This window comes from Coturnix japonica, chromosome 1, assembly GCF_054131305.1.
Source record: "Coturnix japonica strain WE chromosome 1, WE-NBRP24, whole genome shotgun sequence".
In the NCBI taxonomy this organism is placed as follows: domain Eukaryota; kingdom Metazoa; phylum Chordata; class Aves; order Galliformes; family Phasianidae; genus Coturnix; species Coturnix japonica.
The window spans coordinates 27,054,874-27,081,603 of NC_140663.1; the positions used below are offsets into that span (position 1 = coordinate 27,054,874).

General features: G+C 37.2%; 1 protein-coding gene across 7 annotated transcripts in view; it reads left to right on the forward strand.

Moving 5' to 3' along the window:
- TMEM117 (transmembrane protein 117) overlaps positions 1-26,730 on the forward strand; it is a 188,464-nt gene that overhangs the window by 67,331 nt on the left and 94,403 nt on the right. For all 7 annotated transcript variants that reach the window (XM_015854821.3, XM_032443208.2, XM_015854812.3 and 4 more), the window contains one exon: positions 12,830-12,929. In XM_015854821.3, coding sequence (XP_015710307.1) covers positions 12,830-12,929 — 100 coding nt within the window. The remainder of the gene's footprint in view (positions 1-12,829; positions 12,930-26,730) is intronic.

Below are 26,730 nucleotides of genomic sequence, written 5' to 3' on the forward strand. Positions count from 1 at the left end.
AGGCAAACATTTAAGTCCACCTTCCAGAGGAATGAGTAGGAGAGCTTAGGAAGCTCCAGGCTGATCAGTGTAATTGCAGTGTGTGGGAAGGCTATGGAACGTGTCCTCATGACAATGTTGGGCTTTTCAGTCCAAGGGAGACATTAATCAACCAGAATGAAAATATGAGAAGAAGGGGTTTAGGAGAACAGGATGTATGAAGAGCAGCTGAGGGAATTTTGTTTTCTCTGGAGACAAGAAGGCTATAGAGAAGGTGGTGCCAAAATCCTCTTAGAAGTAACAGGGACAGGATAGGTGACAATGTTTTTTGGGCTGAAGGAAGGAAAATTCAGACTGGAGTGAAAGATAAATAAATGAAAGAGGTAGGGGTTCTGTAGGCACTGAAACAGATGGCCAAGAGAAGTTGTGTGTTTGAATGCTCTTGAAACTCAGATGGCTCTCAGCAATCTGATCATATTGAAGCTATCCCTGCCATGAGCAGAAATTTGGATGAGGTGATCTCCAGAGGTTCCTATCAACCTAAATTATTATATATTTTCACAACAAGTACAGAAATAAGAAAATATATGGATTTCATTCTTTTATATGTTGTTTTTTTAAATCACTTGTGGAGCAGCTAAATTCTAGTCTATACAAGAGTAAAATGCCATCAGCTTTAAGTGCTGGCAGCTGACCACTCTCTGGTATAATGGGAAGTGTGAAAACTGATTGTGAAACAGTGGAACTGGATTCCTGCAAGAGACAGATCTATTGCCAGCCCTTAGATGTAACCTTAGAGGAAATTAAAGGGATGACTCAATGTAATGCAAAGTGTACCTGTACAACCAGTAAATCCAAAGGGACAGGGTCACAGTGCATTCTTTTTTTTTTCCTCTTATCTGGCAGAGGATTTTATTTTCAATTACAGTAAAGAAATGGAAGTTCAGTCCACAAATGTGGCAGACTACTGACTGAACAACCTTCAAAAAGAGACGAGAAAAGGTTCTTTAAATGTTATGGGAGATAAATTTGGCAATATTTATTAGGTTCTTTGTTAGTTTATTTGTTATTGAGCTGAACGTCTGTAATGCCCTGCTAATGAGATTTCTCATTAGGTCACTGCATTTGTTAGGAATATAATTATCAATTTATTAGAAGAAGACTGTATTGTGAAGGGGACAGTATGCAATAGAGCTGTGTTGATTTGAGGATCAAATCTGCCAACAGTTTCTGGCAATTTGTCTCCTTTGTTTCAGTGATAGTTTTGTTTAAATAGTGAGTAACATAAGAATGAAATAATATAACAGTAAATACAACTTATAGCAAATTCCTAGCAGATCCAGTGTTGAACTCCTTTGGCTGATACATTCTGTATGGTCAGTATGGTTCAGATGATGGTATAGTAGTTTTAATAAAAGTGCTTTATCAGACAAGTGGAAGAACAGGCTGTCTCCTTCCCTCCATTTTCCATGTGAAATTCTCGGCTATAATGATATGCCAGCTCTTGTCAACTGACTGGCCCTAGACCCAGTTGTTCTTTATGAACCAATTTTGAGTAATATAGTAAAGAAGCGATCTTCTCAATTTGTTAATTTGTATATTGCTTGAAGTCTAGTTCTTTTCCATCTGCTCTACAATCTGCTGCTGTTATTACGTTATAAGACAAGTCAACCAAATCCTCAGACCAACTTCTGAGTTTTTATTAGATTTTTTCCTCCCGTTGCTTCTCAGAAGTATCTGTGAGCATGGTAGATTGTTATTTCTTAACAATTCCAACAGTTTCTGTGTCTCAGTCTAATATTATGGATTGCACTGATACACAGCAGTCATCTTCAACAGATATGAAACCAATCGTACATAACAGAAAGATATTTCCTATTCTTTTGCACCTGTAAGCAATTTTAAGGAATAACTTTTTATCACATGAGAGATTCCCATTCATTTTGATTTAGGTACAAAATACTGACAGTGTATACAGATTGTAGAACTTGGGCAATATTTTAGAACTCAACATGTACAAAGAAAATGCTTCACAAAGTTGTTATTTAGAGTGAGTGCATTTTTGGCTGGATCAAATTGCAGTATCTGTCTTCTGTATGAAGAAAGTCAGTTTTCCGGTCCAAATTACTTTTTTCTGCCTACTTGGTTCTTTGGAAAGCCTAGTAAGGCTGACATGCTAATACCATTTTTGGACTTCATAAGACCCTGCATATTTATCTTTGCCGTAGCATAATAGCGTTCCAAGATGGCATATTCTTTCAATTCCTTGAATGCATTCTTTCAATTCCTTGAATGCATTCTTTCAATTCCTTGAACAAACTGTAGTTTTACTCTCCTTTATCTACACAAAGCATTAGTAAGCAGCTAGATGCACTAAAATAACATTGTAGAAAGCATGGACTTATTCCTTTTCTTGAAATGATTCTAGTTGAGCACTTTTCAGGGAATGATGAATCTCTCTCCTTCATCACATAGTGAAACTTTCTCTGCAGTGCTGAGATTCTGGATAGTTAACTCTTTACAAGAAAAGTAGCACAGTGCAGCTGAATCTGAACACTTTTCTAAAACCATTTGTGGGCTGGGACACTGTCAGTTCCATTTTTACTTTTCACCTTTAATCCTTTCAACATATTTTGTATTTGAAGTGTGTTTATGTGTTTCTACACATGCGCAGCTTGTCATTTTCCTTCCATCACATTTGCCAATCCAGTTTCATATTTCACCCACCCCTTTTTAAAAAATATTTTACTTCCCCTGTTGCATTTCATTTTCTCTGTGTTTGGCTGATTGATTGTCACTCTGTGGTCCTTGTCAAATTCAGTGTTTAATAACTTGGAGAACCAAGGGATCCCAGCACCCATGGTGCAGGTGCAAGAGCCATTAGTGTTTGTGAAATAATCAGCTGAGCAGAGAGACACAAACATCTGTTCCTGGTAAGATTTTCCAAGAACCTCTGTGCCACTTTTTAGGTCATGCTTATATACAGCACAGGTCCTCCAGGAGATAGAAACTGTGTTTTCAGTTAACTTCACCATTATCAAATATATATATATATATAAAATAACCCATATTCTGCATATTATGCCTATGTGTAAGGTGAACTTTCATATTATTTATAGTAACATAAAAGTCTTATATTTATCTCATTTAACAGCTGCTAAAATATGTAATGACATGAAGAAAAAAATGAAGTGCTGTCTTCCTTCTCCAGGCTGTAGGAGATGATGTATAGGTGCATATACTTTGTTTTATTGAACTCCTGTGAAAGGACAGGAAGAAAAAAAATATTGGCTGTTTTAATAGAAACAGTCTGTGCCAAAACCTTGGCTGCTTTAGCACTGTGTTATATTGTTGAGATCTTCCCATAATAAAAAGAGACCTTCTGAACTATAAGTCCAGAGCAGTCAATTGTAAAGAGCACCTTCTCCCTAGTGCCCTTTTAAATCTTGTTTTTGATAAATAGGCTTAAGTAAATAAGTTTAAATAAACATTACTTAAAACAAGCAATGCTTAAATAATTTATGAAAATAAGGCTTTGATCAATGTAATCTAAAAGTTATCCCATTTAGTGGGAGGGTTTGAACAAGATCATCCCTTGGTTTTATTTCCAGCGTATTTAATTTTTTCTATGACTTAACTCCTTTTTAAAATTATTACTAATTACTTACTTGATTTATCTTCCAAAACTCTAATAGCTCCCTTAGAGATCTTCATTTTCTTTCCAAAATTTTATATAGTCCAATCTCTACTGTTCCAATTCAGCCAACATCCCACAAGCTCTACTGCAGCTATTGTCATTCCTTTTTTAGTGCATTTCCGCAATGTAAAGTAGGTGGACTTTGTCCATGCCATCCATCCTTTCAGTCATGAATGTTGTCGCCTCCTGGTCTTCTTCCTGACTTACTAATTTTGAAATATTGCTTGTCTTTATAGAGAAAAATTTGAAGAAATACTTAAAAATATTATGTTGTTTGACTTGTTTGGGTAATTTAAGGTACTCATTACAGGTCCTACACAGTCTATTTTCAATGCAGAATTAGTGCTTTTGTTGCCTGGGTTTGGTTCATCAGTTAACATGAGAAGTTTCTTGTGAAAAAAAAAAAATAATTAAAAGGAAAATAGAAAACTGATAAATATTTTGCTACAGATATAGGTAAGCCTTAATTTACACTGACTTTTACTGAAGGTCAAGCGTTTTCCTATCTGTAATCTCTGAATCCTCTGATTCTCACTCTAAAGCTATACCTGGTTTTAGTTTGCCAAAGTGGTGTGGACATGAAATGTTTTTTTTCGGTATCACAAGAATTTTGGAAAATCAAAATGATTTTCTGTCCTGAACCAGCAAAATATGTTAAAATCTTGAAAGAGTTTGTAATACGTAAGTTTAGAAAGAAAGCTGAAATGTTCATAGAAGATTAAAAAGAAAAAAAAAAAGATCTGAATCTAAATAACTTCAATTTCCAACCAAACATCAAGATTATTTTTAATTTTAGAACTAGACAGATTTGTATTTCAAAAATAAGCTAATATTTTCAGATTTTGTAAGTATTTTTTCCAGTGTATTAGAAATGTCATTTGAAGGAAAATATGCCTGCCTTTTTATAATAACAGTAAAGTTATTCTGATCCTTTTTTTTTTTTTTTTTTTTGTCACGATAACTCTGACAAAAGGGACATGTAGCAGTGGCACTACAAGAACACAAGCCAAATCAAATACCTTCAGATCTTATATAAAATGTATTGTGACTGGGCTGTCAGAGAAATAGCCTTCAAGCCTTTGTCTGTGCTGTTTCAGATACTCTAATGTCTCTGCAGCAAAACTCTGGAAATAAAAATGTCAAAATGAAAACTCACTGATGATTACTGATGTATTGAAAAACAAACAAACAAACAACAACAACGAAAAACACCAAAAAACCACAAACCATTTGTAGCCTATTTAGCAGCAGTTACATTCCTCCACCACACGTTTAAGTAAGTTTGGTTCAAATGGTAGGGTGAGTCATATGTCACGTATCCACTGCTTTACAAATGGGCATCTGTATGTAGGTTGCATTCAACTGTATTTGCAATTCTCAAATTAAAACTGCATCCAATGGGGAAGTTTTCACACAGAGGGTGGTGAGGCACTGGAACAGGTTGCCCAAGGAGGCTGTGAATGCTCCAGCCCTGGAGGCATTCAAGTCCAGGCTGAATGCAGCTCTGGGCAGCCTGGTCTGGAGGTTGGCAACCCTGCACATAGCAGGGGGGTTGAATCTGGATGATCACTGTGGGCCTTTTAAACCCAGGCCATTGTATGATTCTGTGATCCAAGAGGTTACCTTTAAAGGAAGCGCTGACCCAGCTTTTACTGTATTGGAGCATCTCTTCCCAGTCACAGATGCAGAGATTCTTGAAGTGCTTTTTAGTGTTCAGAGAAACACTACGAGTTCCCTAATCCATGCTGGAGAAACAGGCCTTTGACCCCTTGTCAGGCAGTTGCACAATATTAGTGCAGCTTCATGAAAATAAATTTTTTGCTGCAATTCACTGAAGTTTTAAATGTTGTGAAACTACTTTGCAAATTATGTCAAAAACTTGCAAATATGTAAATATATCTTGTTCGTATTCTGGCAGTTCTTTTTTTTTTTTTTTTTTTTTAAGTCAATCATTTTCTTGAAATTGCCGGTTCTGAAAATTTTGCTTTTCATCTTCCCTTCCCCCTTTGTAGCTCTACTAAAATGTGTATGTGTAAGCCGTATGCTGAGAAATTCAGGCAGTGTAGTGTGACAGACTTACAGGTATCTTGTTTAGTATATATATAAAAACAAGCAAACAAACATTTTTCATTAAAATACAGTGTTTTAATGCATCCCATTCTGTATTAGTAACCCAACTTCTCAAACACATTGCCTGTTGTATTCCTTAGTTTCTGTTAGAGATATCTTCAAAATTTAGTAACTATTCTTTTTTTAAATGTCACTTACTGAACAATTCTCTTCATTTTGAGATGAAGCAGTGATCCTCAATACACAGGAATAAGGAAAATTTGAAAAAGATATGGATATATTTGAACAGGCAAAAAAAAAAGTCAAATTCTTATGTCAAGCATCTTTTATGCTTTTACTCAGACTATCTTATCTGTAGGGAGTGCTTTGTAGTAGAGCCTCTAAGGGTAGTAGAGAATACAGCATCGAAGCACTTAAAATAGTGATGGGGAACACTTCTCATCTAGGAGACAAGAAATCTGGATTTAATTCCCAACTCAGCCCCTAATTCTCTCTGATTTTGTGTAACTTAAGGTTTGACCTAAAAAAGAACTATAAGTTTAGCAAATTCTGTCTTTTAACATCCCTGGGAGTATGTGCGAACACTGACAAAGATTATCTTTAGCTAAAGGAGAGGCTGCATTCTTGCCGTAGTGGAGGCCCTCAAAACTTTTTGTTTTTCAGGTCTTTAGGATTTTCCCAGTAGAGATGCAGACTCTTTCTGTGGTGGAGAAAGGTTTCCCTTGCTGTTATAAGCAACATCTTGCAAACCCTTTGGAAGCAGGTTTGTTCCACCTCATGGATGCTGTAAGTCTAGATTTCATCCAGATTATATTCCTGTTGTCAAAATTATATTTGCTGTCAAATCCATTGATTATGGAGACAGCCTAAGAAAACTAGTAATGTCATCTGACCCCTAAAGTCCAGACTCTTCTGGGCTTCAGGTTTGTTGGCAGAGAACATGTAACACCACATACCATGAACAACAAGCTCCAGTAAAGGAGCTATGTAAAGACAGTAATGTTTTAAATTCAGTCCCAACTTACATTAAGCATTTTAATTGCATTGTAGTTTTGATCTTATCTAGAGTCATATCCTAATCTGTGGAATCTGTTTCATTTCTCTAAGAGTGGAGAAAAGTGAGCTCCTTCTTACATAGGAAAGTTAGGGAAGGATACCTCACTCTTGAATCCAACAAGAGGAACACAGGATGTATAGCTTCCATTGCCCCTCATGCAAAGGACACTGAAACACGTATTTCTTATGCTCCTGAAGAGCATTATGTGTGCAAAATCACTCTCCTAGTAGGAGCTGGTCTTCATCTATATTTTTTTTTTGCAGTGAGATGTAGTTCTCTGATATGAAAAGGGATTAAACCAGTTTTCCCTGGAACACTGATTGGCTCTCACATACCATTTAATTTAGATACATTCTTTTCTACATTTACAGACAGAAGTGTGATTGCTGCTTTTTTTTTCAGTGGGCCTTGTCTCCTAAGGCAGGTTTGCAAAACACTTCACAGATGGAGCTCTGCAGGCAAACCAAGTGAAGGAATAAGTAGTTTATGGATATCAATCAATACAGGATGTGAGTTGAAAGCCAAATTGCTTATTCCTGTAGAGGGAAGCTCCTCTACATGTTCAGCAGCAGATCTTTAAATGGCTTTGGAACCTTAAAACCTTAGTCCCCAGAGAAAGGAAGGCAGCCCCCCTGGGCCCATAGGCTGATGAGCAGAGGTTTTCAGAATTGCAGTTCTGTTGCTTAATTTTAAAAACACTTATAAACAAGTTACCAACAAAGAGTGTTCAGTTGCAGCATCAATTCATTAGTCTCAGGTGTCTTGCTCAGGGCCATGGATCTTTCTCAAGGGAACCTTGCAGTGGTCAAGCTGTTATTGAATGCTGGTTTTGTTGTGTTTGGAGATTAGCCTGCTGAGCCCCATGCAGCTGTTCTCTCTCTGACACTCTGTCAAGCAAAATAACTGGTTCAGTGCACTCAGAAGGGCTAGTGACCATGTGCTTGTCTGTACTATGTGCAGGTAGCTGCACTTTAATGCCATTTTCGTTATGGCATTTCTGCTTATAAAACTTAAGTCTAGTCTCTGTTCATCTTCCAGTTTCTTTTGACTTCAGTTTCTAGCAACAGAGGGATACCTTTTCAGCTGAGCTACCATGATTCTCATTTGCTGTTCTGTTATTTTAGGGGGCCAAATATGGAGCAGGAACTGTGTCTTCAGTCTTTTGTGTATGTTTTCAATTATTCTGATACTCTTTAACTCTGTGAAATCAAAAATGAGGGCAGCTTGTGGAGATATGTCAAAGCACACACATCTTTGTAAACTGTGAACTTCTGTGCTGTCTCTTGTTGGCCATTGTCAAGGCACTTCACTTTGTCAGGTGCACCAAGATGAAGTCAATAGATAATCAGCTATTGAGTGGGACTGCCAGATAAGAAAGCTGCTGTATTAGACTGCTGAGCATGTACAGATTTTCTGTTACTTAAGATAAAGGACATCTTATGCCCACTCTCCTCTTGGAAGCGTCTCAAGCTACCACACTATGCATGCAATTATTGTAGACTGTACAGAGCATGCCATGTGCTGTGTGCCAGCCTTAGATACTGTGTAAAAAGCCATCTGACAGCACAGAGGTCCCTAAAATGGCATTAGATCCCTGCACTTAGGCAATTCTAACCTCCCATCAGTGTCAGTGCTCTCATTGCAGTCCATGGGGATCTAGGGTTCAGTTCAAATGTGTCTGGGTTGTCAGCTGTGTCTCAGGATTTACAGGAGATACAAATCCCTTTGGATTATCAACTGGAGAACAGAGTATGTCACAGTTCTTGGAATGATTTAGTCATCTGATTTTAGCAAAATCTTTTGGTATATGAACTTACTGTTTTGACATGTTAGCCATCCTGCAGCAACAAGGTAAGCATATCCTTCACCTAGCAAATCTACAGAAGCTTATTGATAAAGCGCGCTCAAATCTCTCCACTTACTGTTCTGACTGGGACTCCACTGAGTGTATGATCCCTGGCTCACACTTAGGAATGTGTCTAAATTCAATCTAAATCCCACCCTTAGGTTCCTGTTTCAATGTAACAATGTTGATAGCATCACAGTGGCTTGTACTTCTGTACTGAACTTCAAAGTGCTCCACCTGCTTTCAGACTGTTAGCCATTTGTTAGCCATCTTTCTTTGGAAGAAAAAAAAGAAAAAGAAAAAAAAAATACTTCAAAATCTCTCATGGTTTGGAAAATAAATTCTGGGGTAGTGCTGTTGTTTCTGTCTTTGTTCTCTGCCTATTCTGGTGATGACTTCAAAAAAGTGATCAAGTACACTGTGCTTGTACATCTTCTTTCTGATTGCCTGTTATTAATTTACCCTTTGGATGTAGACAGCACTTGATAATGATGGATTTTGGGCTCTTTCTGCCTCAAGTCTTTTCTTTTTGTCTCTGGTTCCCTTGCTTTGCTGTTGTGTGAAAATTGTGGTCTACCTTCTACAAGGCTTTAACATGGAAAGAGCATTCTGAGCATTTTCCCTTGCTTAACCACTTCCATTTTTACTATCAGTAAGTAGTAGTAGGTTTGTTCCAAGTGCCAGTTGAAAATTTGTCCTTTATGTACAGTATTCATAAATATGGGCTTCTCAACATTTAATTATTAACAGGTATCCTCTCTGTTTCTGAAGAGCTTTTTACTTAGCTATGAAATTTAACCCCAGTGATTTTCCTGTTAGTGTTTTCTTAGGTTGTGCTGCTCATGTAACATGAATGTGCCTTGCTACAGGATTTAAGTATGGCACAGCAAACAGAAGCTTTTTGACAAACCAAATAAAACTCAGGCTGACCATGAAATTCATGGCCATTTCATCTAGCTGAAATCCAATCACCCAATGGCTATTAACCATCCTACAGGGCACAGACAAGGGTCTTAGCTGTGAAATGACAGTAACCAGCTACAGAACACTGCTCTAACAACAAGCTGAAGCTAGAAAGCTGTGGAGATTTTTCCACAATAGATATAATTTTACTTCTAGTGCAGGTAAAAATATGTAACCTGGCGACATCATTAGACATGCATGGCTTTTTAAAAAGGTCACCTACTCTCATTTGTATTTGAATTAAAACTTGAAAATTAAAACTAGATGCTCTTTTCATTTCTATCCACCAAAAAAACAGTTTTTTCATAAAGTGAACTTTGCATTTTGAGACTAAAATAATACTGCAGAGAGTGGGATGTAGTGCTAATAGTTAATAAAATAGAAATGTATTTAGTTACTATTTCTAACAAGTAAATGACAGTCCTAAAATATTTGCCGTATTCCATAAAAGGTTGTAATTTTATTTTTATCAGTAAATGCACTTGAATCATGCACAGATTATATTATGTGTTTCTTTAAAGTAATGTTATTTTGCTCTAACTGAAGCTTGCTTAATTTGCAAACTTAGCATGGGCATTAATTAGTTATAGAATACGGTGAAAAATTTATACTAAGAATTTTGTATGCTTTCATGTTTCAAGTGTTCATGTTTCAAATTTCAAAAATGACTGTGAGGGTGATCTGATGTTTTCAAGGCCTTTCTATGATTTTGATTATTTTATACAACTTACCTGATGTTATTGTAAGGCCTGAGATACAACATTCTTGAAAATAAGTGACTACATGGAAGGTTTCCATTTCCATTTAAAAAAAAAACAAAACAACACAACAATGTTTATGCCCAGTGTGGTGTCTCTTCTGCTTATTAGTATCTATTACAGAGTGATCATTTGCCTCTCAGCTTTTTCAGATAACCAGTCTTGCATACGCCAGCTTGCCACAGTGGTGGTGGGCTCCTGACAATGAGCAGTGGGGCTGTAGGAGTTAGCTTGGAAGCTGTTTTTCAGGAATGTACAAGAAACAGCTAGTTTCTGTACACCTGTAGTCATGTATAATGCATTTTCAATGACTTATGCATATGAGTAATGGGAATAAAAAAAAAAAAAATGGTGAGAACCATGTTTTTTTTTCCCACATGTTTTACACAAAAATGTACCAGGTTGCTTTGAGAGGCCAGTCCTTACAACTGACGTTCATATTGTGTCTTATTTGTTAAAGAGACACCTCCTTTGGAAATGAAGACTTAATTATTGTTCACCTTTACAAAATATTACAAAATTGCCATACTGAAAATACAGGGAAAAAGGGAATTCTAAATGTTTACACTCTCCCTATCTCTGCAATGGGGAGATGTGTTCTTGTGTGTTCTTATGGTCTTCCCTGGGAATTTGATATTGACCTCTCTTGAAGAATGGATATTGGGACAGAGAGACTTTAGACTGACCCACTATAGGTGATCTTGTGTTCCTGAATCCTTATTTGCAGTGCAGCACATTTTCAGCATGAATGAACTTATTAACTACATGGAAAATAATTAAAAGTATCACACAGTATCACAGTCTCATGCGGGTGGCCACTTGCACCACAGGGGGAATTCAAACCCAGGCCCTCCAGTGTTGCAACGCGGCATTCCTACCACTGCGCCACTGGGGCACACAAAAGTAGTTCGAAAAAACTGCCTTTTTTCCCCCTCCCCCCGACTCCAGCAGAAAGTATAAGCCAGTATTTATATGCTATTCATCTCATTAAAATAACTGTGGTTATTTTTTATTTTTTTTTAGCAACATGTTTTCTAAAAGGTCACCAAATGTATTTAATCAAAAGAGCCATTAGAGTATGCCATTTTATATGAAACCATTCATTGACATCAGTATTTCTACTCTACAACTTACCAATTCATATCTAAGTAGCACTACGGTGCTGTGCATTGATTTGTGTGATCAAGACCCCATATCTTGATCAAAAATCTAGATTTTAATATGACTTCCCCAGACAGTGGGATCAGGCTTGCATTGATCCGGTTGCACAGATACTGTACAGTAAACTCTAAAAATTACAGTCTTGTGAATATAATAATGATAAGGTTTGAATAATACAATAATTGCAGAAGCTGCTACATGCAACTGGGTTGGTTGTGCATAACATTAAGTAGACACAGCATTATGTAAGCAGTGTTTCCAGGAGTCTTGAAAACTGTTTAATTATTCAGTGTTTTATTTCCTGAGGGCAGTCGTGTCTTCCAAAACATTATAAAAGCATTTGAGCAAAGAATATGCCTGTATTCAAAGCTGTATTTTGTCCCAAAGAGCTCTTACTCCAGCAGGTTGCCTCTTACTATAATGAACTTGAGTATTGAGGTCAAATTATTGTGTAAGGTTTTTACTGAAACAGAACAGAACTTCTTATTTTGGATTTAAATAAAATATTTCTATGGAAATACATTGTATACATCAAGAAATGGGGAATGTTCTTAAACTGAGATGGGGAGGTCTAGGTTAGATATTAGGAGGAAATTTTTTGCACAGAGGGTGGTGACGCACTGGAACAGGTTGCCCAAGGAGGCTGTGGATGCCTGGAGGCATTCAAGGCCAGGCTGGATGTGGCTCTGGGCAGCCTGGTCTGGTGTTTGTTGACCCTGCATATAGCAGGGAGTTGAAAGTGGATGATCATTGTGGGACTTTTCAACCCAGGCCATTCTTTGATTCTGTGATTCTATGATTCTAAATCACTGCTTTTCACTGAAAGTCTCTAAAGCTTACTTGCACTACTGTGTTATAAAAGCATGTTTGTATAGCTGGTGGAGTTAAAAGTGAGGTGGCTCAATTATCTCTTTGAAGAGACATTAAAGATTTTCAACAAGATTTTGCAAAGTCATCAATACTGAGAATGTTGCAGTTCCATCTGAACAGGGGAAGAGGTAAAAAGTGTAAAGCTGTTTTTATTTCTAGAATCCTTACATAATCCTAAAGCCTTTACCTGTCACTATTTTTGCACCTTCAGATGAGATGCAGGCTGTAAAATCACATTTCCAATTCTAATTGGAATTGACCCATCCTAGTTCAGTACTGTGTCAAGGTTCAGATCTAGCAGAAAAAGCGATTATGCAAGAAATGGGAAATCTTTCACAGTAATCATAAATTTTGTCGCTAAAGCAAGTTCTTTATAACTACATTAAGCAAACGTGTGTAGCTTACAGTCTGTGTTCTTGTTTCCACAGTGCATACATTATAACAGACTTCATGGGCATCAGGAATGAAAATTTTATGAAGGTAGCTGCAGTTGGGACTTGGATGGGAGATTTTGTCACAGCATGGATGGTAAGAAATACAATATTACATTCTAAAAGAGAAAAGAAGTAAAGTAAATTTCTTAGTATCAGGGAAGAGAGGAAAGGATAAGGGCTAAAACTCAGCTTCTTGAAGTATTCAAATGTTGTAACACAGGAAAATAGAAAATGAAGGCAAACATAGGTAAACTGGCCTAATGGCGGGATATTTAAGTAGCTGGGATTCAAAAGCTGTTTCAGGAGCTTCAGCACCACTTTGATCCTTCTGTTATGAGTGGGAATTTTTCAAAGGACAGCAAGGGCTTAAGTAAAAACATCCTGGTGTCCATGTTTTGCTGCAGAATAACGTGATGACTTGCTATCTTATAAAACAGAGAGTAATAGCTCAAAATAAACAAGTCTAATTAAAAGGATTAAGAAGAAGAAACAATGACAAAATGAAGTGATAGAGTGATGGAGGTGAGAGAAAGCAAGCAAGCCAGTTACATCCCAGAATTTGAAAGTAGCCTGTTTCACATGAAACTATCAGATTAAATTTGTCTCTAGTTTAAATGTTTAGAAGAATAAATCTTTGGATAAAATTAGATATGTTTGTGAGGCTCTCTTGAATTATAAATGTTGGAAAAGTTATGCCCTGAAATGGTGGCTACCCACATCACTCCTTAGTGAAGGAGAACCAGCTGTGGGTGAAAATGTCAGTTAATTGGAAACTAAAATGAAGCACATCCAAATGTGGTTTTGTTGTTCAGGAGGAGTGTTTCTTAAACACAAGGCAATAGAAAGTGAATTCTTGTTCCTTTTCTATTTTTTCTTTCTTTCTTTCTTTCTTTCTTTCTTTCTTTCTTTCTTTCTTTCTTTCTTTCTTTCTTTCTTTCTTAGTAAGATTATATTTTTCTGATAAGTGTAGGTAAGAATTTTAACAATTGTTGACTGTTACATTAATCACTGAAGTCACCACATTTGTTTATACTGAAGTAAGAAGTCCATGATTTTTAAGCTTGTTTGTTTTATTAATTAATTACTAATAACTTTTCCCTAATCATTCACTGCTCCCTCAGTTTCTATTCAAACTGATCAACATAATTCTAGGGAGATTCATTAGAAGAAGCAACATTACCCAATTGTGAATGTTTATCACATAAGCGTAGTTGGGAAGTATTTCGACACAGCATGTAGAAAGTGTTATTTTAGGCTGTGGCATGTGTTAGGAAAAATCACTACGGAAATGGTTTTAAATAAGAATCACTGTAAGACTCTTAAGAGTATGTTCTACAAAACTGTAGGAATAGTCTGAGAAGGAGATCTGAGTTTATGTCAGTTTATCTTGTGTCCTCCACATATTGTGAACATACTGTATAACAGACAGAGGAAAAAAAAAGAGCATAAATGATTTTTTCAGCATATTGTTTAGATGTGTCAGTGGTTTGTCTGAGACAAATTATGCTTTGTGAAATGGTAGCCATGAAAATCAAGTAGAGAACAAATCATCTATACATACAAGCTTACAAGGAGTCAACACACACAATGACTGATGTTGACCATTGGTGTGCATTTCTGCAGAATCACTAATAAAATTCATGGCTATTTCTGAAAACCTTTAGCTTGACCCTTGATGATGCATACACTAAGCTGAACTGAGAGAGGCATATGTGAATTAGAGTTCTGACAACAGGTTACGTACAGTTCATGCTACATTCCAGTTTTTCAGTCCCTCTTTTCTCCAGAAACAAAGTATTTTGTGCAGCACTGATGCTTTCCTGTGTACTCAAAGCTCTCCCAGGTCTTTTCAGCAATAGAGGTAAAATTAGACTGTACCAAATAAGATTCTGTTGGAGAAGACCAGGAGAGATTGCTGGGGCACTTTAGGGAGGTTGGTTGGAGCCGCTGCTCAGGAAGTGGCTGGGCATTATTTGCTGGATGGTAAGCAGTTCAGCCGTGTGTCACGTGTTTTTTATGTTCTTTTATTATTATCTTCCTCATCTACAAAGCAGAAGCAGAATGCAGTATAAATGAGGATGAATTTTTTAAAAAGTCACATTCCTGGCACTGCAAATTTATCGTTTTTTCAACAACACACAATATAGACTGTCCGTCACTCCTGCAGCTTACCGCCTTACTTTACTGACATTTAGTATTTGCTTCCCTTTCCCGCTGTCATTCTCCCAAGTTCCCCATTGCCAAAGAAAATTTTTAAAGTATTTGTAGACTTTATTCCCTGTGTCTTTTATTAGAATTGTCTGAGTATAAATTAAAATCAAAATTGGATTTGTAGGAAAGGCACATTCAAACAGCCTTTGAAAAGTGACATTCAGTTTTAGTCATTTTAATGTTGTGAGAAATGCTGTTACATGGTGCTAACGTGAGTGCTTCTATACAGAGCTATAATCCATGTTTCCATCAGCAACAATGCTTTTGACTGGTGGAAATGTCAAACTCTTCACACTTTTCATATGCAAAGATTGTCTGAAATCTCTTCAAATTTCTGATCTCAGATGTTTAGATCCTCAGAGGAAAAGAGAACGAGATTGCTTCTGCAGTGCAAAGTGTATGAATCAGTCCACAGAACATACAGTGTTGAAGGGCAGCTAAATCTTGAAACATCAAAAGAATGTACACTGTCAAGTGTAGAAGTATTAGTAGCGCTAGAGATTGGACAGCATGCACACTGATGAAAACCTCCATTGGTAAAGCATGCTCAAAGATTAAGAAAGTTTGCAGAGTATACCCAGTGCGTGTTGACAATATGTAGTGCTAAGATGATATTTCCATCTCAGTGGTGATGGTTATGATTTGCTACCTGTAGATATGCTATGTGTCATAACCTCAAAATCTTGCTCATGGGCTATAGTGGTTCAATGAGGGCCATTGTTTCTTATGTAAAGCTAGAACTCTTTTGCCCCATGTGAATCACTTTACATTCATATACAAAATTTTTCATCTGCCATTTTCTTTGCTAGGGACGTCTTTCTAGGGACCTTTCTCAGTTCGTCATGGTCAGCACAGTCATCATCCTTATTACGGTGAATAACTTAATATCATTATAAAGCTTTCTCACCTCACTGCTCACTCATTTCACAAGGTTACTTAAGAATATGATGAACTGCATCCCTTGCCCAAATCCCTGTGGAACTCCACTAATGACCTTAGTCCATTGCAAGAGCCCTCTAGCTAACCCACTTACCTTCTGTTTCCTGTCTTTTAACCAGTTATTAATCAACATAAAGGCCTTCCCTAAAGCTCTGGCTGTTGGGTTTCTATAAAGGCCTTTGATTTGGGATTTTAAAAGCCTTTACAAAAAATCAGATTAGGCTCTTTCAGCCACATCTCTTTTCTAAATGTGCTTTGTTGACCTCATTCAATAATCCCATTCTGAAATATCCCCACTCCTGATACTTATGGAGCCAGCCACTTAGCACTTCTTTCACAGCCTCAGTGTTCCCTGCTGCCATTAAAGAAATATTCAGATGATGCTGAGTGGCCCTGAAATTGTTGTTTGTCTGAAAAACAAAGAGTCCCAGGAACTCTGAATGTGCTGAACAGTTTGGGGATGCCTTCGTGTGGCTTCTCCTTGAAAGACAGAGAGCTAAATTCCTACCATAACCATAAACCATATATTCATTTTCCCATATTTTTATTTGTTTCCTTTTAAAACACTTCTGTAGTATTGGCTGGGCATGGTTTTGCAAGTGAGCCAAAATTAATGTGGGGATACTTTGTTTTGTATATTCTTAAATATACTGGAAGGGGCAGAGGCAGAACCTCTGGAAGAAGGCAGAACCTCTGAAAACATAAACATGTCTGCTTGTGGTTAAGACCTATATTCTGAATATGTGTATTTCAGAGAAGACCAACCATTGACATATAACTTTTCATCTATGTACCACAGTCTTTTGGATCTCTTGGGGCTAGACAAGGGGGGGTCTTACCAAGCCACTGTTATTTCCATAGTTAGGTGGCTGATTTTAGAGTCATAATTTTGGATGTTTAATTTGAAGCTGGACCCCTTTTGGCCTTGTTGCTGAGATACACCTTTCCTCTCCTTCTCTGCAGTACGAGCAGTGGATACAGTATGGTATTAGTTTGGGATGGAAATATTTAACAGTGAAAAATACATACTTGCTTAAAACTCTTGACCTTGTAAATGCTGGTGTGACCTTTCTCTGTAAAACGTAATGCTTTAGTGTACTATACAGAGCAGGGTGAAGCAATGTAACACATACATTATACTCCAGTAACTTGATTTTATTTTCTGGTATGTATCCAGTATCTGCAGATTATGCTCTGCTTTATTCTTTATTTGTTTTTGTAATAAGAACAGGTGTTTACTTGTTGACATTATATGGTTTTCTTCAAAACTATTGACAGAAAAATTTAACAGTATTTGGAGATATTTACTTTTCATTGTTGCCATTGAAATCCTGAAAAATGTATTTGCAGAATAGGAGAACAAGCTATTGAATGATTTTGAAGTACTTCCCTTGTGTTCTTTAAGACAAAACATTATTCTTGTCCTCATTTTTTTCTGAAACATGAGTACCCATTCTGACATTCTAGCAGAATGAGGGATTTATTGCCACTCTGCAGAAATTAGGTTGATTTATCTCTGTTTTTATTTCATCTCATAATGTGTTTGTGTTAATAGGGCATGCTCAAAGGAAGTGAATAACCTTGATAGCGCAGATACTATCATGTTACAGAAAATAACAGAAGCACCAAACTACTGCAGCGTCAGTAGATAGAGAATAAAATACTAGTATGATTAAAACATGAAAACCTCCTTTAGTACAGGGCAGGACACTACTGTAAGAGAATGATGAAAGGAAATGTAGCATGATTGTTAAAAATAACTCTCTGAGATATTGCACGTATTTTTCTTATAAAATGACAGCCACAAATGTTAACTCTTGATTGTATGAGTCTTAGAGAGTGATTCTTCTTTCAAGAAAATACTGTTCAGCAAAGACTGGTGTATTTTTTTACTTTAGAAGCACTGAAAATTCTGCCATCTTGGTGCCTGCATGATAGTTGGGACAGTCAGGAGTCTTGAATGAATGACACCTTTTCTAACTCATGCCTCTGTCAAGGACTGAGCATGACAATTCACACTATGATCAGTGTCAATCTTCTTGATTGTTTCTATTTCACTGACATATCAGATGACAAAATAAAACTCTAATTGAATCTGCAGTGGTGTCTAAAATACTGTATAGCTAACAACTCCACTGTGCTTCAGTAGTGGAAATGAAATTAAACCAAGAAGCATCAAATGAAAGGAGCAAAGTGTATGACACATTTCTAAAACCACTTGCCAGAGCTGCACAGGAATGTGACTAACATCACTGGTGGCAACATGCTTCTTTCCATTCAGAGCAGCAGGCACAATGCCAGTTCCTGTGTTTCATTTTTACTTTTCTTCTTAAGGGTCAGTCCAGTTGCAGTCATTCTGTATCTACTTGTTCTATCTCTAGATGATAACATGCACATAAAGACATTGACACAACTGGTGTTCATACACTCAATCTTACAAAACCTTCTGAATCTGTGTCTTAAGTTTTGTAGGGCACAAATACGTACACATCCTGCTCTTCTTTGTGACTGGCATATAGTTATATAAGGTGGAGTGTTCCTGGTGTCATCTGAGTTCATCCGATCATCCCATCAAGTTAGATTGCACTATTATTTATTCATTGATTGATGGTGTAGCCATCTGTTCATGTGGATTATAATTATCTGCCTTTTCAAACTCTGTCTTTTTTTATATTCCCCTGTTACCCTGTCATTTGAGTTTTGACCAGGCATTGCCAGAGGTGTTGCTTCATCCCTACCTCTTTCCCAGCCAATGAGTTCTTTCAGCTCATTCTCACAGCAGGTGTCTTTGTTGAAGATAAGCATTTTCTGGACTCTAATACATGTCTTTTATATCTACCAGTAAAAAACTCAATATTTTCTTTTAGAGAAGAATACATCCAGCTCTTTCTCAGAATTCAAGAGTAAGAATTAGAAACCCCAAAGTTATGCCTCAAAATTTGTCCTAGGATTTCAATGAAGCAATGACACAAACATCAATAAATGATTATCTGACACCTTCCTGTGGCAAGCAAAAAATAGTTCAAGGATTTCTTTTAAACATGTGGGAAATTTCACCTGACAATTTTGTTTTTGAAGGAGTGTGAACTCTTATGTACATTTCTGTGACCTCGTAAACACATTTATTGTACTGTCTGGATCATTTTCTCTTCACTCTGCATGTGTTCATGCCTATTAGTTCAGTAATCCTGAACCTGGTGAACACCATAGCAAAACTCAGCATGCATGCTGGGCCTGGTGAGAGGAGTGTGCGGGCTGTGCAGGAGACGTTGTCATTCATCTGACAACCTGTGTCTGGTGAATGGCCTTAGATGAACTGAAGAAATTTCCTGATGATAGGGGTGGTAGATCATAAGCACTCAAGCATGGGGAATTAGCACACCTCCATCTTATGGTCTGTATGACAACAACTGATAATGAGAGGACTGTGAAAACAGTACTCAAAACTGCCTGAGTTTGTAGGGAATGAATGACCTGGACACACATAAAGCAGGAACACTCGTATCTGCAAAAGGAGATGTGTGCAACAGGGGGTGCCCATAAAACTGGAAGGGGTGTATGTTCTTGTAAGCCCCATGACTGTGATACCTTCATGATGTGTGCGTCGTGTGTGTTCTGTGCTTTTGGGAATTTGGCAAAGAAGGGTCTCAAAGAGTGCTAACATTTGTTAGATGCCAAGCAAAGCATTGTCATTTATCTATTATAATGCTGGCTGATTGCTGATTAATGATGTATCATTAATAAATTAATAGCATTCTCAGTTTTATTTGATTTAAACCTTGTGAGTTAAGATGTTTTTCCCTGCAGCTCTTGAGTATTTTCAGTAATCTGAAGAGCTATCTCTTCTTTGTCAATACATGAACACAAAATAAAGATCTGTGAGAATGCTGTGATTGATGTTTCAGGCACTCTGGTGCAATTTACATTTGATCCAGAACTGGAAAACACAGCAGAGTGGCCTGAGAATGTTTTTTTGCAAAATTAGCCTCACTCCATGGTAGTTCTTTTTGCCTTTGAAGTAAAAAAAGTAATGATGTCAGAACTTCAGTTTCCAGTCCAAGCAGTGCAGTTGATGAATGGTGTTCCCACAAGAGTACAACTGTTACAAGCTTGCTAAAGAGATTCTGTTAATTATCAGTAAAGAAGTCCAGTTTCTCAGCTCAGTCTTTAGTCAAGCTCCTCACTTCCTTTTCAGATCTGAATCATGATGATATGGGGTTTCCTACTGGAGCCAAAAGTCTGCTGATGGTCAGTCAGAGTTCACCCAGTAGAAATCCCAACCCAATCCAAACATTGAGTTTCTTGTATCCTACAGTCTTTAGTGCTCTGGTGGAACATCATAACATATCTTGGTGTTCTTCTTGGATTTAATACTTCTACAACACAATCTTAAATTCTTTGTGCTTTCATTTTCCAATTTTTACACAGTTAGAAAAATTAACATGTTTTTACCTCCTTCACTTTGTATCTGTGGGCTGAGGTGTCAAGATGAATGTCTCTTTTCTAAACTGACAACAACAGAAATTCCCACAGTGTTTGTGAAGAGATGAGAAGTGAAAAAAGTTAGACCTTGCTTACTGAGACTGGCCATGGTGACAGCAAACTGCCTCTTACAAGACTGCTATGGAGCTTCTTGCCATCACTGGAGCACTTGCCAACTGCAGTTCAAGCTATTTCCTTCTGGAAAGTGTCTCTGCTTTGAGTGTTGTCAAAAACCCCAAAGACTTATCTTGATTCTTTCATAAAACTGTACACCATACATAGGTGCCCTGATTGGTGTGGTAGCTAGTGGATGGGTAGTCTCACTGTTTCTGCAAGTCCTAATTTATCACCCAGCCTCAGTCACAGACCAAGTGAATACCTGAAGGTGAAAAAGGATTTTCTGATAACTGGAGCTCTCTAATATGTGTGGGCCTTGTGTGCATTTATTTTCCACCCTTTATCTTATTTCCCCTAGAACTGTTGTTACATCTGCTGCTTGCAGATTGTGTTGTTGTTAAACAATATGTGTTATTGATATCATGGGTGAAAAGAATAAATGGATAGATGCTCAACAGCAGCATGTCCTTTCAGAAATATCTGCTCTGTAGTTCTTTCACAATTGTGTATCAGTAATGTGGGTTTACATATGAACTGTATGTTTTGAGTAGTCCTGCTTTTGGTTAATGATGTGTTTTTGCTTTTTTGATGCTGCAGTTGTTTATACGGAAATAAGACTTAATCTACTAAAGTCTGACTTGTTCTAAAAAGGACTTAATATGAGGCCAGAAATGACAGTAGATGGGGAGGACTGGAGTTATCCAACCACATGGATACGGAAGTAGTTTCTCTGGGTTTTGGTTCAGAGGAAGGTGAACATTTTTAGCATTAATTTTTGGATTACTCCAGATCAAAACCAAAATATAACTGTTATGTATGTGGATGCTGTTCAGTAGTCCTATGTGTAGATGTCTCCTGAGTTAAAAACAAAAGTATGCCATTCAGAATAAATTAGGAATTCGGTACTGGAACATACCACTTGTTCATCTTATCTACCATCCTGCATCCTGCACTAGTCAGTATGAGATGCTCACAGTGAAAGTTAATGCTGTGCCATCTTAAGGGTGAGCATCATCTGAGAGGGACTAGAAGACAAAGAGTAATACTAGGAGTGTGGAAGTGTATTTTTTCTACAAAGCTTTCAACAACTACGTCCCCAGCTGCTGTCAGCAGGGAACACTGCAGAGCGTTGTACCTCCAGCTGCCTAGGTGAGCTTTTTGCCATCAAAGCAATGAAACAGTTTCCTCGTGGGAAGAGAAAAGATAGGAATAAACAAACAAACAAGCAAGCAGGTAGGAAGGAACAAGATGCATCTGTTCTTCACTGGGCAGAAGCGAAGCACAAGAGGGGGCTCAGGAGGTGCATGAAAGTGAAAAAGATGTTTACAATTTAGAAGCTACTGGTTTTGTTGTTGTTGTTTGCTTTTCTTTATTTGTTTATTTATTTATTTATTGAATGCCATGGCACACACCACATCCCTTTGAAAATTTGTAACTTTATCTGATTTGAAAAGCGAAGTCAAATCTCTTCATTTGACATTTATTGTGTGATTTTTCTGGTATATTGAAATCAGTGCTATTTCTTACAAGGACTTTGAGGATAACGCTTTGAGTGAGATAAGACTTTGTATTTGTTAATGCTTCCTAACTGATTTCACTATTAAAACACAGAAACCTATTTCTGACTTAACTGTGCTCCCTTGTTACCTCCATCCCCCCTTAAAAACTAAAAGATGCAACAAGTAGAACCAACAGTCAAATGAGAACTATACAAAGGTAGTAAAAAGTCCATGACAACTTGCCCTGAGCTGCGTGAGCACAGTGTGCACCACTGATTTCAGGGCTCAGTGGAAGTTCTGTGATTGCTTTTTCTGTGTTACATAGACAGCTCCTTCACGTAGGGGGTGAGGAACTCAACGATTCGAAACAGAAGGGGATTAGCAAGCCAAGACCTGACAAACCAGACACTGGTGTAGCAGTGTGCTTAGAAGTGAAGGTGACTGATTTCTGGCTGTGATGAGTGCGGAAGTGACACTTGATTCCTTTTAGCCTCAGACATATCTGTGCATTTTTTTTCTAGGCATAATCTTTCTTTTAATTTCAGAAGGGCGATGATCTGTGTTTTGGAATCTCTAGTGTTCTGAGATGCTTTAAAAATGAATGAAAGATCATGTCAAGTATTGATGGGAGCTATTCTGTTCCCCAGATATGATAGGTTCCATTTTTTTTCAAAAGAGAAAGTGTAAGGGGAAGATACATTTTCCCCTAAGTCAAATCTTGTTCAACTGGTTTGTTTTGTAGCTTCAATTAGCCCTCACACTTACAGTGAGACTTGGAGTTTTACATTAATGTTTCCTCTTTATCTCATTCTGTTTTGCTCTTTTTCATGTTGAACTGTACTTGCTTCTTGATGGTTTTTATACAGCGGATCTTGACATATCTTGGTTACGTGTATTTATGAGCTGAAGTCAGCATATGATATAAATTAAAGAACCTGCACAGCAGTTCTGCACTGATATGATGTACTCCTTGAAGAAGGTGTGAAAGTGCTGGTGTCAGAAGTGCTGCAGCAGTGGGGCTCCAGAAATACCGTGTTCTTACTGAAGATCTTTCAGTACAGAAGGCAAATATGTAAATTGTTGGGAGTCCCTAAGATGGACACTTCCTGTCTGGAGTTGTTGTCTGGCTGTGTTTGAGTCTGCAAGCACAAACCTTTTTCACTGACTGGCCACCAAAAAAAAGAAAAAGTCTTGCTAGAACCAAAACTGAAGCATTACCTCAATGAGTCTGAGATGTGTGATGAGAAACTCTAGAATGGAGTGGGAAGAGGATAGGTATTATTAAAAAAAATATTGAATTAACTGTGTAAATTCAGCCAAAGATCTTTAGTGCACTAAATATATGGTGAGATAAAACCTTCTGAATCCAAAGGGAGAGATTAGCAGCAGATGGCAGTGGTACACAGCAAAGCATTTCTTTAATTCTGAATTCCCTTAGGGTATATAGGACAAAGTATGGAAACTATAATGGGAAAAGAGGAAAGAAGGATGTTTTATTATGAAAAAACACAATGCTCTTGACTAACAAAATGATGTATAAAATCCCTGCTCCTTTACAAGGGACAGTTCAGTTGAAAATGATACAGAAAGAAGAGGTTATTGCTAGTCTTAAACTACATTATTAAACTACTGCATTATGAAGTTGAAAGAAGCTGCAGTTGCCTCTGGGGTCAATTTTTCTTCAGTATAGAGTTGTCTCCTCTTTTTTTGCTTCTCATTTGACATTCTCTGTGGTATAATCATCATAACCGGAATCAGTGATAAATTCCTATTGTTTCGGTTTCATCCCTGATGCTGTTTTACTGGGAAAATACATTTAGAGTGTGGTCAGATGAAAACAGTTTGAATTCCTAGGTTGCCAGAATACACTCCTTTTGTACTGAGGTATGCTAAAAAATCAAGGTTATTCTCATAATAACTATAGTACCTTGAAAATGACATCCGGTGTAGCCATAAGTCAATTCAACTCACATATTCTGAAGATCAATATATCAGATGAGCAATTAAGCAAATGCCTGTGTAACTACAGCACAGAATTAATTTCCCTGTATGGTACTGCATAATGTATGAATTTGTTTGGAACCAATTGTGTGAGAAGTCTTCTCTTAATCTAACCTGCCAAGAAATAGTAGAACCCTTCATCAAGTTGTAACTGCAGTCATGGACTCCACCTTCTATGTAAGGAAAATGGCAGTAAAGCTGAGCATGAGATGGAGAAAACTTGGAAAAATCAAGTTGGGCTTATGCTCAGATTTTGGAATCTAAGCAAGAAACACTAAAAAGTTTACCTCTTAAAAAAAAAAAAAAAGTTTGGATTCCAACAGCTCTGCTTCTAAAACCCAAGTTTCTAACAGCTACAGCAGAATTACCCTATTTCTTCTTAAAAGTTATTAAAATAAACATTAAATAATTCAGCGTATTTGAATTAAAATTTGTTTAACAACTTCATTTACTAAAAGGCTTTCAGTAAGTTGACTCTAATCTTAACTTAGTTTCTTTTCATTGTTATTTTACATTACTTCAAATGGGATCTTTAAGTACTTTTTTAATGGGTTGAAAAATTGTCAAGTTTCACTTAAACTTTTATAAGTACCTTTAAAGTCTCCATTAAACAGCTATTTTTGTAATTTCTTGCAGTACCGTGCTTTTCCAAATCACAAAAGAAATCACTGCCTCCTACACTGGCAGTAATAAAAAAAATTTGCATTTTGCAGACATTAGGGATTGATCTCGATAGCAATTTGTGGAGATAGGTATGCAGATATCCCTGTTTTACAGTAGAGAACTGAAGCAAAGAAAATGCTTACAGATTTAGCTTTTTCAGGCCAAATTAATCAGGTGTTACCCACAGCTGCCAATAAAGTTACACTGACCTTTTGTTAGTGTAATTGATGACAAAAAGATTTATTTTGTACAACAGATTGTCAATCTTTATATCTTGTGGTCAAAAATGCTTTGGTGTTTGTCTCGGTCATGTACAGAATTGGTGGTGGAGGTAAGAACCTGCTCTCAGCTCTGTTTTCTCCATCTCCACTGATGACAGCGTTCCAGTGTACCTAAATGGTGTATCTGCCAAAAATAACTTCTATAGAAACCTGAAATGGCATCTAAATGCGTGAGAGAATCACAAGCAGGAGCTGCTCTAGGTTTTTATTCTAGCTAGTGATGAAAGCATACCCTCAGGTTTCTCCTTGCCTGTAATCAGATGAAGAGATGTTTCCAAGTAGTGGATGCACTGGGTTGTGCACGCCCTTCTTTTGGCTTAATCTGTGTGCATAAATCACAGAACATAGGGCTGACTGTGTTGTTTGTTTTTTTCCTGTGAAGTGTGCTGTGACAATTTCTGAAGACCTCTGGCCCATCCCTTCTACTGCTTTGCCTTCATTTTAGGCTTGTGTACTTTGTGTACTGAAGGTGTTTATACTTGTAGGTGTGTGAATTCATCAGTGTACCATAGGCAAAGGTCCAGCACTGGAGCAAGGTGCAGCTCAAGTTAGGATATCTTACTGTACTCATAAGCAGACCAATACTTTTCCCACTGAAAACATAGTTTCTTGGACTTCTTTTTATTCCTTATAGACTTTGCAAATATCCACAGCAGATAATGGAGGAAGCTTTGTACCTGTGTGGCTCTATACCACCTGACATAACATCCCTAAGTTATCCGTTTGCTAAATGATCTTCACTGCCAGAGAAGATAGAAGTGGGGATATTTGCATTATATTTGAGATAAGATCTAACGTGGAGAATGAGCACCAAGTGGTCTTTTGATTATCGAACTGGTAATAAAGGAACTGCAGGGTGATAGATTTAGCAGTTGGCATTTTTGATATTAAAGTTATGTATCTGAATGCAGGGGGATCCAGAAATGCCAGAAGTTGTCCCACAAACCAGGCAAAGTTAAAGCGTAGCAATGTTTTCTGTTGTGGAATCTGCTTGGAATTAAGGAAGGTAAAGGAATACTTCCAGAATGGCACAGCTTTCCTGGTAAAATATTAAAAGAGCTTCACGTTAAATGTGAAGTCATGCAACAGTGAATAAAATTAAGCCATAGTGAAAATAAAACATAAAAGATTAATGTACTACAGCACTGTGAAATCAAGGTCTGTGTGAACAGCAATGGGAACAAGCAGGACTGAATATCCTCCAGAATTTTTTCTTTAGCTTAACAAACTTGTTAGGAAGAAATGTTGCTTAAGTTATCTACATTTTGAGATTGATTTTGGATATTTGGATGGACATTTGTAGATAAAAACTTGCCTGTGTGTGTACACAGATTCAGTACTCAGTACTCCTGTTTGTGTTATCTTACTATGAATGGCAAACAGCCTTAATTTATATGAGACAACTGGATATTATTAGTCCCAGAGTACCCTAATCTGCATAAGACAAACAAATATGATTTATTTATTGCTAAGGTGGTCTGTGACTACAGAAATCCTCAACTTGTTGATTTCTGTTGAATCTGTTCTTCTGCAGTGATTTTTTGGTATCTTATTTTTACTGGTGCGGCCAAAGACAGACTGGGCACATATCATCTGCGTGCTTTGCTAACCTACAATTTATATTGCTTTAACCTATTTCCAAGGTTATTTATGCCATTTAGTAGGCCAGCAGCTGTTAAATGAATTTGAGGTTGCTTGATAG